This window comes from Pezoporus occidentalis, unplaced genomic scaffold (assembly GCF_034315485.1).
Source record: "Pezoporus occidentalis ecotype Australia unplaced genomic scaffold, CSIRO_AGI_Poc_V1 ctg81, whole genome shotgun sequence".
Taxonomy (NCBI): domain Eukaryota; kingdom Metazoa; phylum Chordata; class Aves; order Psittaciformes; family Psittacidae; genus Pezoporus; species Pezoporus occidentalis.
The window spans coordinates 9,148,948-9,163,228 of NW_026916170.1; the positions used below are offsets into that span (position 1 = coordinate 9,148,948).

The window sequence follows — 14,281 nt, forward strand, 5'->3', positions numbered from 1 at the left end:
TGCTCTAAGGAATCACAAGCTGTATTGCAAGAGTTAACAAGATGGGAAAATAGAAAAGACAAGACAACTGGTAGCATTTTTATTCTATTCCTCTTACAAGATCTGTTTCTGTGGTCTTTACTCCCATTGGTCTGGTTGTATATTGGCTATAAAACTGGGGCCAAGAACTTTCATTCTGTAATGTCTGTCTCATATATAGTATCCACATAACTGAGAAGCAAAGCAATATTCATTACCCAACCAAATCTAATTATCAGCACTGTTCATTTATTTTATTTCTCAAACTCTACTAGAATTCACACATGCTATATTAGTTTCTGCTTAATAGCATGCATTCCTTCACCAGTTTAATTACTGCAGAGAGAATATGCTTTGATTTCTTTCCAGGGGAGAAAGCCACAATATGTGCTCAAGGTGGCTTTGTATGTTTGAGTTTTGAGTATGTTTAATATCTTCTTAACAAGACTTAAGTCAACCTGGGCTTGAGTTCTTCAGGGAAGTTCTCCGTAAACAGAGCACTATATTGAAATTCAGACAAAAGTCTGTCTGATTTGGACAGAAAAGAAAAGAATTAGCTCTTACACAACTGACACTGACTAAGTGCCTATACCAGGTCAGGAGCTGTTGATTTGTACAAAACTAACCTGGCTGCTTCTTGTTTGTGGTTGAATCACCTTCAGCCCTATTGCATGCCTGGAGAAAAGTGGTTACCCACTCCCTTCTGATCATCACGGCTCTGCTCTGCATGAGGGCAAGACCCCCTCCAGCCACGACAGATTTGGTTCGCCTATACGCCAGCAAGTCCATCTGGCTGAGTCCTGCCAGAGGCAGTCTGCCTGTATCAGGTTGCTTCGAGTCTTCCCTCCCATTGGCTGTGAAGAGCATCAGCCCAGCAGTACCTGCTCTTGGCTGGTGATTTTATATTCAAACTAAGCCAACTGGCCAGGAAGCCATAAACACCCATCTTTACTTGACTTGTTGGTTTTATTTTGTTTGGAGTATCTACCACTACTTTTTCCTCCACCACTGGTTTTATTTCTCATTTATTATAAAAGTTCTTGGTAAATAACATGGTTTAATATCATCCAGAAATATGATATTTGTAATTAATCATAATCTTTGTGATCAATGTTGGTTAAGGTATAAATTGGATTTTTTATTCAAAAGTCAAGTGTTAGATACTCCCTGTAAAACATAAGCATGAAAATAGAGAATTCAATATAAAATTGAGTATTTCCACCCATATGCAGATAAATGGGTTCACAATTTCTGTTTTTAATTTGCAAGTGTCTTCACATTCAATTTGTTCTCATTGATAAATATTCCAAAAAGTGTCAGGTTTTAAAACCTGTTTCAATATTGTTAAGCTGTAACAATAATTCACACTATTGGGCAACAGGTAGTAGCATATTCTTCCAAAACCTTGCTATAACTTTTCCTGCTGTATCCATCAACTGCCATCTAGATAAATAGTGCTAGTGAAATCCTGGCTCTCTTTCCTGACAGCAGATATCATGCTGTTGAAGCCGAGCTACATGCCTTGGAAACAGTTTAAATTCCTGTAGATGCCTTGGCATCAAAACCAGAACTATGTATGGATGAAGTGTTCAGTAGATGGCCATTTATTTCCATGAATGACCATTGCATGTTCAGCTGTGGTACCTAAGATTCGTATAAAGCGCTGTAAGATTGGACTGTCTTCCATCAATGGCAGGGATTCTCCTGAGGGAATAAAAAAAAAACAAACCCCCCTTTTTTCTTACCTCTTCCACTTCTTCAGGTGTAAGTTCTTTTCTTTTATGAGGGTGGCCTGCACCAGGTCGAAATGCTCCCATTGGGATGTTAATATTAGCCTGTGAGAGGGAAATTATGATGCATAAAATAGTGACTAATAAATAAACATACAGCTGGTAAAAGGCAAAATTCCAAAGGGGTGGGACAAGTGTACGGACATTATCAGTTTCCAAGCACTTACGCCTTCATTGTATGCATACATCACACCACTCCCATAGGAAAGGGAAGGGCTTTTATCTCCATTTTAAAGATGGAAAGTGAAAAAACAAAGTTATCTAGTAAGCTTTTGAAGTTCTGCATTTTATTCTAAAGCTCCCTGATTTCACTGGATTTGAAACAAATGAATACTAAACACCAAAGTGTCTTTAGACATCTGGGTCTGCTTCAGTTTGGTCAAGGTCAAACAGAAAGTGAGTGCCATAGTCAGCACCTAAGTGTACATGACCCAAATCCTACAATAAGGCCCCAACCACTGGACCAGTCTCCCTCCCCCAGCGACACCAGTTCTCACCTCATTTAATCCCAGCTCGTTAGGAAGGAAAGCCTGCCCTGAGCCAACTTAAGCCACCGTGTTTAAAATGTTATTTTTACTGACAAAATTTACCCACAGGTGCTGCAAATATAATGCCTTAGTCCTACAACTATGCCTCTTGGTTGCAAAGAGGTTCTGCTAGAAAAGGCAGAAAGGCTTTTGACCCTCAAGCCTCTGCTGGGTTTCACTGAGCCACTCCAGCCTGGCCTGCGCAGGAGTCCATAGGTCAGAGCAAGCTGAGTCAGCTCCAGCACCAGATAGACCCCTACCCCTGGCTTTAGCAAACTCGCTCCAGAATAATACCCACATGATTGCCTCAATCTGATTTTTTATCTGTAGCAGAAAGTCAGTAGCCATAACATAAATGGGGCTGGTAATAGATACCTTACAAGTAAAGATGTTGGGGAAAAGAATGGCAGAAAACATTGCCTAGGAAAGAGCAGCTAAAATGTATCTATTTCCCAATGTGACCCAGACTGGCTTGTTTTAAAAGTCAAATGGTGTGATCGACTAAGTGCAAAATTTATACCTAAATTCTTATCTTGTGATCTCAGAAGAGAAGCTGGTCCTAGGAAATGTCATCAAAATATCATGACTCCCACTGGTAAAACCAGAGGTTGAATCAGTAATATTATGGAGCAGAAGCAGAGCTGTTTGACTGTAGTTTACCATCTGAATGATTTGCATTAAATGAAGATGAATAATCCCATCCTTCTGCTCAAATAGTGGTCCTGCAGATTGTGCTCCAGGTTGGGCAGCCACAGGAAAACAGCCCACTGTTTTCAGCAACAACTGTTCACACAGTTGCAATCAAATATCAAGGAAATTAAGAATCAATTTGCCAAGAAATAAACACCTTTCCCTGTATTCTACTCAGCTGTTTACCATTATTTTATTTATGCAAGGTGATGCTGCCATTTCAGTGGGGCTGGCAAATGTCTGTAGGGCCATGTAGTTTATAGACAATTGGGCATTCATTTCATAAGGCTTTTTTCATTGAGCTTTAGTTTAGATATTGTGAAACCTTTCACCTACACCTCCTAAGTTCCTCGGAGACGGGGCATTTTCTGCCTCACAGTACTTAACCCATTATATCATTTATGAAAATGCCTTTGCTGTTTTTAATTTTAAGCATCTCCCCCACCAGGCTCTGTTACCTCCAGGCAGGTTCTGTTTTTGGAAATGAAACGTCTCTGCACTTTACAGCTAGTGTAGACATACAAGCTCACAGAGGTGAAACATTAAGAGTTTTCTCTCGGCGTGCATTTTGAACTCAGGCGTTCCTTCCCCTTGGAGTCAATCAAAGCAGAAGCCTGCCTCCCATGGCCACCTAGGGCATACCACAGCATGGTTATTCTGATACCCAGCCCTTTCATTTCCTGCTATGACTGACAGACCAACTGTGACTAAAAATGCTTCAGGAAATAAAAAAACCCAAACCACTAAGTGCCAGACTGCTAATTAAATTAAATAAACTGCTCTTTGGTCTGCTTCAGCATTTTCACAGTAATCTGTGTCACACGAAAGCAGTTTGTACTATGTTATCTGCAATAAGTGCATTCACATCAGAGTTTGGACAAGATGTGACCTGAAATATTAACTTGGTTAAACAAGCAGCCTTTAAGACAGCGTTTAACTCTGTCTGGATCTGATAACACATACTATACGTTAAAATATTTCTAGTATGAAATGAAAGTATGACTGATTTCCAAACAGCTCCTGACCAGAGGTACCAAAGTCCTGAGCTGTAAATCTCCTTCTAATCTAGTGTTGGACCCTTCCCTCAGACAAGCAGCCATGTAATGGGTAGATCACCTTCTGTAAGCCAGGGTAGCTCTGCAAGGACTGTGTTGTGCTGCGACCAGCACAAGTTTGCAATTTTGTTTTTAAAATATGTTTCAAGGCTTTTGTCACCTATCTGCTGGGATGGAGATACGAGCCTTAGTGAGCTCATCTGCCTTGCTTGCTCCCCATCCGGTAAAAAGGGAAACAGGAAATTTTTTTGTTCCAGACTCCTGAAATCCTAAATTATAATTGCATTAGACAGACATTCTAGGTGTGGTTAGTATTTTTAATCATACTAATTATTAAAACTATTGGGACTTCATCTGTCATTCTTTTTGGAAAGTGCCTACCATACTTTGGATGTCATTGCAGTTTTCATAGGTATTTGTAATGATATACTCCATTAATGTCTTCCTGAACAGACCAAAGGAAAAATATCTGTAAGCACGATACACAACATTTATTGTTGGTTTGACTTGATTAAACTGGTATTTAGACATTTGTTTGCGTTCTTCTTTCTGTTTAGTAGAAGTAGAAACAGGATATCCAGATTAGGATACAAGTTAGTTATGCAACCATGCATGAGTTGAGGACTTTTACGGATAAATTCTTCACGGCATCACAGACGTTCCTAGATGTCCAGAAGGATGACTAAATAAGCTGGAAAGCCACTTCAGTATAAACATATTTAATTTAAAAAAAATAATAATAAAGGAGAGAAAACTTACTTTAATTCAGAAAAAATGAAAATAGGACACCACTCACCCCTACATCTGGGGAAAGCCAAGAGTGGTGTTTGGAGGTAGAATGATTTTCAGCTAGAGCTGTACACAGCCTTTTATACACTGAGAGGGGGAGGCCAACAATGTTACCAGGCGTTAACAGTACTTTGATCCTCTATTGCCCCAAACTAATCTTGGGAACCAGTTGCTATCTTTATCTCTCCCACATCTGTATATAGTGGCTCTTGGCAAGTGAAGATTTTAGCATATACCTCATACAGTTGGAAAGAAGTCAATTCTGACATTGAGTACCATGAAATACTTCAGTCAGTTAAGTGTCATTACATTTCCATCACTTCAGCATGATGTATATTCTCCAGGGGATGTTGGTCCTACTATAATAGCACATAATAGCAAAGGGTCATAATGTATAAATCAGATTGTATAAAAGTAATGTTATGTTTTGAATCGTGATTCTTACAGTGCTCAAAATGTAAGGGGCTTCAATTCCAGGGCAAGTCTCCCTGCTGGAGCCACCTTTGACACAATGTTTAATAGATTTATTTTAAAATTTGTGCTGTAATTTTTCTCATTATTCAAATTACCCTTGTGAAAAAAAAAAAGTTTCTTAAAATATTAAACTTACTGCTTAAACTTAATGCATCTTTTTAAATGGACAAACTAGAAGGTTTTTTTATATTAAGAAGTCAAAAAGTCATCATAAAAATAAAAAGGAGAGACTATAACTACCTCTTACCTTAAGGAAAAAAGTAAACCAAATTAATTGCTTAAAAATCTTTGTATGTGACTATGGAGTTCAGATGTAAAATGCAAATAATTTTGATCTATTGATTACATTTTTTCATTAAACAGAAAACACTTCCACAGTCATTCTAAAAGAGGGATGAAAATTTGAACTGAGTGAAATCAATGGCAAACTTCTGCTAATTTCAACCCAATTAGAGTACAGTAGTTTGCATGCCTGTTCCAGCAGAGTTGACGTTGATAATGAAAACTAGCATTTTTACAGTGTCTCACAATTTCAGTATGCTGTCTAGCCACTGCATAATTAAACTTCTTGATACTCCAATCCATTGAGTCAGTATTACCTTGAGGAAACAGGGGAGAGATCAGACTTTAGACATTCAATTTTGTTTCTTGCATAATTTCAAGGAACCTGAACTCATGGTAAAAATTTCACTGCATTTTACAAAATACATGAAAATTCTACAGTTCAGGAGGTATTTTGGCCTTTTGACAATAATCAATGATAGTATGATGAGCTAAATGAGCTCATGATAGCTAATGAACTAAATATATTCTTCATGATGCTGCTTCATTGGGATAATTCTTCCGCTGTTTCTTTTACAAGTGTACAACAACCAACTTCATCCATATGAGCACATGCCATTTGAAGAGGTATGTGACAGACAAGAGTTTTTAAAATGAAAATATCAACATTTCTCTCATTTTACTCGGTTTTTAAATAAAATGCTGTTTAAATATACATTGGAAGTTGTGGATTTTTTCCTAAAGGAATGCAGTTGTGGAAGACTTCACAATTTCTATGCTAACTTTTTAGCCTGTAATTTTTCCAGCATTGTATTAATTCTGTGGAAAATCTGAGAGTCGCAAAAATTAGTTTTACTCATGCTGCTGATCAGATGCATCACCATGTTTTGCTTAGCTGATCCACCAACAGGCATAACCTAACACTGGAAAGACCATGCAAACAAGTGATCAACCAACCTATCTGATCCTGGTTTTTATCAGCTCAGATCATAAGATGCTCTTCAGGTTAAACTTTTTCAGTGCTTTCATGTCCACTAAGCTTTTCGCTTTAAAAGAATAATCCCCAGTTAGCACTTCTGTGGCGTTTTGTTTGAGCAAAAATGCAGTTTGCCAAGCAATGGAGGTTGAGATTTATTATTTGATTATGTTAGAAACATAAATACTGTCTCTTACCTGAATGGCTCTGACATGTGACGCTGGCTGTTTTGACATTTTTAAGACAGAGGCTTATCCCTGCAAGCAAAATGAGAAAGTGTTACAGGCTCTGACATTCTGATAGCTAAGGGAGATAAGCTAGAACTTAACCCATGCTGCCTCTTGACAGGCATCCATTTCACCTGCCCAGCTCCTGTTTCCATCTCAGTTTCACAGTTGCTTAGATATTCCTTCTGAGTATCAGGAGATGGAATACCTGAGCTTCTCCAATTAATCTTTCATAGCCACAAATGAAGCTCTCTCTTTCACATTAAAAACAATAAAGAGTGAAGATAAGGAATCTCTCAAAACTTGTATTTGTAAAATGCAACCTTGCATTGTAAAATGAGTAAGAATTATGGGAAACATCTGAGCATAAACAATGTATGATTGTCACAGTATGTATGTGGGAATTATTAGAATTCTCAGTTTAAAACTTCTTTCAAATAAAGCTAATTTGCTGTACAAAACATTGATAAACGCCAACATCATAACCATTTTCTGACTCGCACATCCTTGCAAACCTTTAATTTCAGTATAGACTGAAAATGATCAAAATGGTCAAACTATAAAATTCTCTTTGACAATTGCTAGGGCACGAAGCAGCCTCTCTTCAAAGTTTTAGATCATGTAGATTCATCAATTTTCTTTAGCAACAAAATAAAAAAGAACAGAGCTTTCCATACAGTTTTATGCAAGTTGAGAAATATGGACTAATATAGTATTAATATGCCATAACAAAGGGAAAGACATCAAAGTCTAAAGACTGTAAAAGAAATCTTATTAATTGAAACAGTATTTCATCCTGTTATTCCTTCATTGAGCATCAGGATCTTAACTAGACTGGACCTTCATCAAAGTCTGGTTATTTACCATTATAAGACAAAATAAGATGATGATACTAAAAAGTGAGAAACAAGTTCACCAGAGAACTCATAGAACACAACCAAACCACAGCATATTTTTCCTACTATAATTAACCTGAGATGAGAAGGAAAATACTGAAAAAAGTAATAAATTATGTAGGAGAGACAGTACAAATATACAGAGAAATCAAAAGTGGGTCAAAGGCTTTGGTACTCCAAAGAGTATAACTGTCAAGTGGATACCGGAGAAAAGTATCGATGAGTTGCAGGTTGGCTTCAGGTTGGAATATCAGCTTGAAATATAAATATCAGCCTACCATCACTGGAGTTGCATGGAAGACTCGCTCTTGCATATTCTCAATTCAGCTTCAGATCTGTGTATAATGCTCAGCAGACTTTAAAAGTAAAAATGACCTGCCATTAGAGGTCTCCCTTTGATCGCTCTCTCAGCTGTGAAGCGTGCTGTCCAAACCAACACAGCATTAGAGGATGTCAACTTTGTCAGTTTCTTCGGGTTTAAATTGCTTCAGATTTCAATTGCTTCCACTAAATTAATGAGAAAAAAATCCCACTGTGCAACATAAACCCAGCATGCTTCCAGTGAGTTTTATGTTGTGGTTCTATATTTACATTTACATTTGCAATCTTAAAATCAGTGGCAGTTTTAAAAACTTCAGAATTCACTTTGGGGGATGAAATCTTGACCACTGAAGTTCATGACAAAATTTGCACAGATTTCAAAAAGCCAAAAGGATTTACTGCGCTTTCTCCCTTTCCTTTTTGAAGGTCTCTGCTATACAGAGAAATAAGTGTGCTGTTAACCTGTGGTTGTATTCCAAAGAAAAAATCAAAACAGTCCCTTGGTTTATTGGAAAGATAGGACTCATAAACCAGAAAAGTTTAATTAATTTTTCTTATCATCTTCTCCTCTTTCTAATCAGGATGAAAAATGTAAACAAAAGCACAGGAAATTAACAAAAAACAGTTTTAAACACCATGGATCTACTTTCTAACCAGTCTCACGGAGAAATTCATGCTAGGATGTACTTTCCATCTTGCGTGCCTGTGCACTGTAAAAACTCTGATACACTTCTTGGGCCATCTACAGCTAAACAGGCAAGAATTTACACTGAATCTCAACTTTAAAACAAGTACAGTGATAGCACTTCTCAGTGAGGTGCTCTGGCTCACAAGAAGTTTGCATTCAAAATGCCTGCAATCAGACACCAGTTCCTAAAGACGGATGCATGATACAATTGTGTAGGACTGCTTTTGGAGGAGGTGATTTTCCTTCCAGTTCATGCTGTCCTCATTACCGCCACAGAAATCAGGACAACAGCACACTACTGAGTAAAAATAGACAATCTTCTCTGGTTGTCTCCCTTTCCCTCCCTTCCCTGAGTTTCTCTCCAGAGCAATACTGACCATCAACACAGGAAAATAAAGCTTAGATTACAGATGCGTCTATTACTGAATTGATTAGTTCATTTTTACAAATTGTTTCGCCACACGTCCTAGAGAGATAGTCAAGGGTGCTGCACTGATTGCATTAAGTTATTTCTGGCATTCCAATCAGCTCTGCAAACTTGAAAAAAACACTCTTCACCTTGACTTCCATGGCAGGATTTTGCATGCATGCAGCCAGAGAAACGCAGACTGTATTCCCCAGTGTCTTTCTGGCCTCCCCACAACTTACCTTTTACCTTGTATGGGCTGCATGCTGAGCCAGATTTAGAGAGCAACGGCAACGTTAGTTCAATTTGGAGCTGCTTTATGCCAGACTTGCCCTGCAAATTCCCTTGCTTCACAGTGAAGTACTCATGAACGGGACTACTTGCGAAATACAGGACTACTACAGTGAAATAAATCAGTGTTTTGAAAGGAAACTTCATAAAACAAAGGACCTATCTTCTGTCCCTCTGCTAAAAATAATTTCTGACAGGGCTGCAGCAAGATAATAAGCTGACTTATTCAATTTGCTTTAAATATGATGAGGCATCATAATGCCATCTTTTGTAATCCGCACAAGAGATGTACAGTAGCACGCAGACAACAGAAAGAGCCCTCCCCCTGCCCCAGCTGGAAGCTGTCCTTCTCCCCTGCCACACTCACAGCGTCAAGCACAATGGATATTTTGGACACAGAACTGCAGTGTATTATCTTAATAAAAGGCTTTGACTGGAACTACACTACTGTGAGACCAGCTAGTACAAAGAAAGAAGAAAACCCCCCACTTTGCAGCTCCCAGCCTGTTACACAAAAACTTACTACATGCTATAGGCAAATGCGGTCACATTTTCTGTAATGCAGCTGTCTCCACTACAGTTAAGTTTACAGCGACAGGACACCTCTCTTACCATTTAAACCCCCATGTAATATTTAACCAGGTAAAACAAACATATAGAAAACAATAAGCATGTGCCTATGTACTACAGTATTTGAGCTAATATGCAGTTACACTTCTTATGAGTCATTAGGCATTTAAGTGACTTTCAGTTTAAAATCTTTAAAGATCCTCACAGACTATAAAGCAGTGACAATCTGCCCTGAATACGCTGATAACACTGCACGAGACACGAAAACAAGCAGAAACCCACAACTATTGCAGACACCTCACAGCAGTTATTTAAGAGTTTTTGTAAGGGTCTTCAAGGTTTTTAATTGACCCCTTCAAGATTAGCTCACTTATTTACTTATATAAGAAAAGCTCCAAACCGTCAAGTGAATATGTGGACCTCCCTTCGATGCTGAAAGAGGTACCTTCTTCTACCAGCTGAGGACTGTGATCCTTTTAATGTGTCTGAAATAGCTCCGATGCTTTCAGCCGGGATGGCACTGAGAGCTGCTCCAGCCTGGAGTGGGACTCAGCTGAGAAGTGAAGTGTAAAAGGGAATTCCTGTCATAGCTTCCAGTTGTTCTTCCTAAATATAGAGTTCAAGTCACCCTGTAACTTGGTCCCCAGTGACACTTGACCATCGTAAAACCAGGGCTCAAGTGTCAAGCAGGAGGTGTTGAAGGAACACACTTTTGGGTCTTTTTCCTGCCCTCCCTCTCCCTGTTCTGGGTTTTTCACAAGCACCAGGCATACAGCAGCAGAAGGCAATGCACAACTCCTCCTGCAGTGTTTGGGGCAGCATGTACCTCCCTACTGACAGAGCAGAGAAGGAAATAATTATGGAGATGTAACGACAAAGAACTCACCTTGGAGGAGCTAAGTAGGGGAAACGAATGCCACATCATCGCTATACCACTGCTAGGTTGGGAGCAGACTCACAGAGCAGCTGCCTTGTGGTCTCGGCGTATTTTGCCTGAGCGGGACAGCCCTGCTCACAGCGAGGAGGGCTTTTGACTGTGAGAGGCCATAGCGGCCAGCAGATGAGTCTTAGGGCATGTGGATGAAGAAAAGCTAAAAGAAGAGGAGGCAACGGGGGGAGTTGCTCATGAGGGAAGTGAAATGTTACTGTAAGTAATGCTCATGATGGCTGGAGTACTGTCTTCGGTGAAGGCTACTGGAGGAGATATGCCACAGCAAGTGCTGCGTGGGACACAACCTCATGTTTCCATTCCCAGAAGCATGACCTCCTACCCACTGCATCTTCGCAGAAGTGAACTTTTCTCTTCATCACTCTTCTGCCGTACCTGTTCTCCCCGTGACCCACAACGCTATCATTATGGGCAATATCATACTGGCCACTTGCTGCTGCTACTTGCAACTTTTAGAAGATCAACAGTTTTCAAAATTAGTGCCAAAGACACTTAAAACAACCAGTGGTTTCAGGGATGATTTCCCTTGACTTTAACTTACTTGACCAATCACTCTTTTTGTTTCAGGTATCTCAAAGAGGAAGTTGATCACCCAGACCACTTCAATTAGCCTGTGACCCACTCTCTGCAGTCCTCTTTCCCAAAAACACTGGCATCTGGAAGCAGCTGATAATGCTGCTGACTTGCTCTAGCAGCTTGCAGACTACTCATAGCCACCCCCTTCCCAGGGAGCCATAATAAGATGACAAGCCATGACACAGCTAGGCATGAAACAAGCACATGCATTTGTGTTAGGTCAAGACCGACAGAGGTATGTATAGCAATCAGCTCATTCCAAGGAGGCTCCTTGGCCTTTTCTGCCAAAAGGCTGAGCACGGCTCTTGTCAAATTTTAAGGCATGAGAAACCTATTGCAATTGAAAAATGGCAGAGTTCACAACAGGGCTCACAGACCTGGCTCTGCCTAGAATGGAGGAGTCTGCTGTTACAATCTAAGATCCTGCCTTCCAGGTGGTTGAGACCACATTAAAGCAAAGCTGGAGTCAGGTAAGTGACTTTATATACCTCCTTGGGAAGGTTCATATTTTCAGCAGAAGTATTAGAAGTCAATGAAAGAGGCAATGCATTTTTATAACAAGGACTTGTACATGAATTTGTTTCAATTTACATAACAATAGTTATATTACAGACTAGCTCTGAAATACACAGTTTTCTTCCATGTGTCATTAATTTAGCAAAGACAGTCCACTGCTTACATTTTATAATCCCATCATCATGCAAATAGGCCTAAAAAATACCAGCTCAATGCTGTTTCCTTCAACAAATTTTCATATCAATGACAAGTAATTTAATAGATAGCCTTGGTGATGTGTAAACAGGAAAATAATCTACTTCTGTCACATTCCTAATATCCATAAACCATCGCAACTAAACTGCTTTAAATTGTGAGGATAAAAGGAATAAACCCAGATTTTATCACTAATATTAAAAAATGTAGTTCTGAGTAGATCTTAGAGGGAAAAACAGACACTTTCACTACTATTTTGCATGGTACCGCTACCTCTGTATAACCCCGGCATGCACAGTCCCATGGCTTGCAGGTCCATCTGCTAAATATGTGCAGCAGATTATTTAGTAAGTATATAATGAGGCAGGTGTGCATTTCAGATGATGCATTCCATGTCTGGCAAGTTAGGGCCAGGTACATTGACATGCACGGAATAAAATTATCTCTCATGTACAGAGATCCAAAAAGCAGTAGCAATGTATTTATTGGAACTATGAAAATCCCAATAAAACTCAAAATATACTTTTCTTGCATTCCTAGAAGCTTGTCTAATTAACATGGAACATCTTATTAGTTTTGAAAGCAAATTTGATGGCTAACAGAAACACGTATGTATCTTACTTCACTGAGATATTTCACTGTATAATGTCAGAAGTGTTTCTTTAAGCTGCTAATACTTAATATGCTTACTTAAATATTTTGCTTTTTGACAAATCTCATGAGCACAGATATGACATCCCTGAGGCTCCCAGAAGAAAAATATTTTTTTCTATTATTGTCCAAAATGTTTTAGTGTAATGCAAATAATGTAATACAATTGAAAGTGCAAGTCGGCAAAGGAGCAGTCACAACCTCAGCTTACTTGAAATAAGACTTCTTTAAAGTAAAAACATTAAAATACATTCCTGGAGTTCTGCTTCAAATTATGAAGTAGTAGCAACATGTTATAGATCTTTGGCAATGCAAAACTTTGCTTCCATGCCTTAATTTTAACTCTATAAATTACAGTTTATTACCAGGTAAGAATAGTGGGCCCAAGATATTCAGTATTTGGTTAATTAATTCCTATCTCTACCTTCATTTGAATTGTTTGATGAAGAATATGAAACCTAAAGTTGCAGTGCAACTACTGCAACTACTCTTTTCATGCTATTGGGCAGACTTATCAGAGGACTAACATAGAGGATCCTGGAAAAAAAACCCACCACCATTCATGTTCTAATTCACACAGGTTTTATTTGTATTTTTGGGCTCTTTTCCCTTAGTAAAGATATATCTACTTCAAGTGACAATGGCTTGGCACATAGGCTTGATGAAAGACAGACTTTCAGTAACAGTATCCAGTCACATGAGGTTAGACAGATCTACAAAACAATTAAATAAATGGAGCTAACCAGCACATTCTTACTCTTGCTTTCAACTGAAAATCATTTTGAATCCTAGACTGCAGAAAGAATTTAAAACCTCAGCATCTTTGTCAAAAAAAAAGTTGTTTGAGGACGTATCATCAGCTTGATTGTTTCTCTTGGTTCCTCCTTTATGTTTCTTAATATCAAGAAAAAAATCAAGCACTTTCTCTTGAGTTTCTGCTTGTACAGCTAAGCCGACAACAATAACATCAGGCTGTTTAAGTAATGAATGACATAAAATAGCATGTGAAAATGTTTTCTATTGTCTAGTGGACAGGAAATCAACAAATACATCTAAATTAGCTGATTTTGTTTCTGTGACATTTCTGAGCTGCTTATTAATTCAACTCCTGCACTCTCTCTTTCTTTTCCATATAAAAGCATGGTGATTATTATCACAGACTGTTCCATCAAGAAATAATTAGACTTGTATTAAGAAGATGGTCTCATTAGAGGCTGCCAGTGACCTTGTTCTATATTTCATAGTTCCAGCATCTTTTAATAGCATTGTAAGCACCATCTAAGAATTTGTATTAAGTTCTAAAAACTGCATTATGAATATAACTCATGCAAATGCTAGAACGTCATAGCTTTGAACCACTGAATTACCAAAAAGACGTATTCTCTGTTGATTTG

The 14,281-nt window shown here is 38.6% G+C and overlaps 1 protein-coding gene across 11 annotated transcripts in view; it reads right to left on the reverse strand.

Moving 5' to 3' along the window:
• The window catches only part of SMPX (small muscle protein X-linked), a 41,037-nt gene extending 30,242 nt beyond the window's left edge, over positions 1–10,795 (reverse strand). For 3 of the 11 annotated variants that reach the window (XM_062603657.1, XM_062603658.1, XM_062603655.1), the window contains exons 1-3: positions 10,401–10,581; positions 6,799–6,858; positions 1,764–1,853 (exon numbers count right to left, since the gene is read on the reverse strand). In XM_062603657.1, the coding sequence (XP_062459641.1) occupies positions 1,764–1,853; positions 6,799–6,837 (129 nt within the window). In that variant the 5' untranslated portion in view covers positions 6,838–6,858; positions 10,401–10,581. Of the gene's footprint in view, positions 1–1,763; positions 1,854–6,798; positions 6,859–10,370; positions 10,596–10,710 lie in introns of those variants that run through there. The other 8 variants (XM_062603653.1, XM_062603656.1, XM_062603654.1 and 5 more) reach the window with 6 other exon arrangements.
• Positions 10,796–14,281: the final 3,486 nt, after the last annotated feature.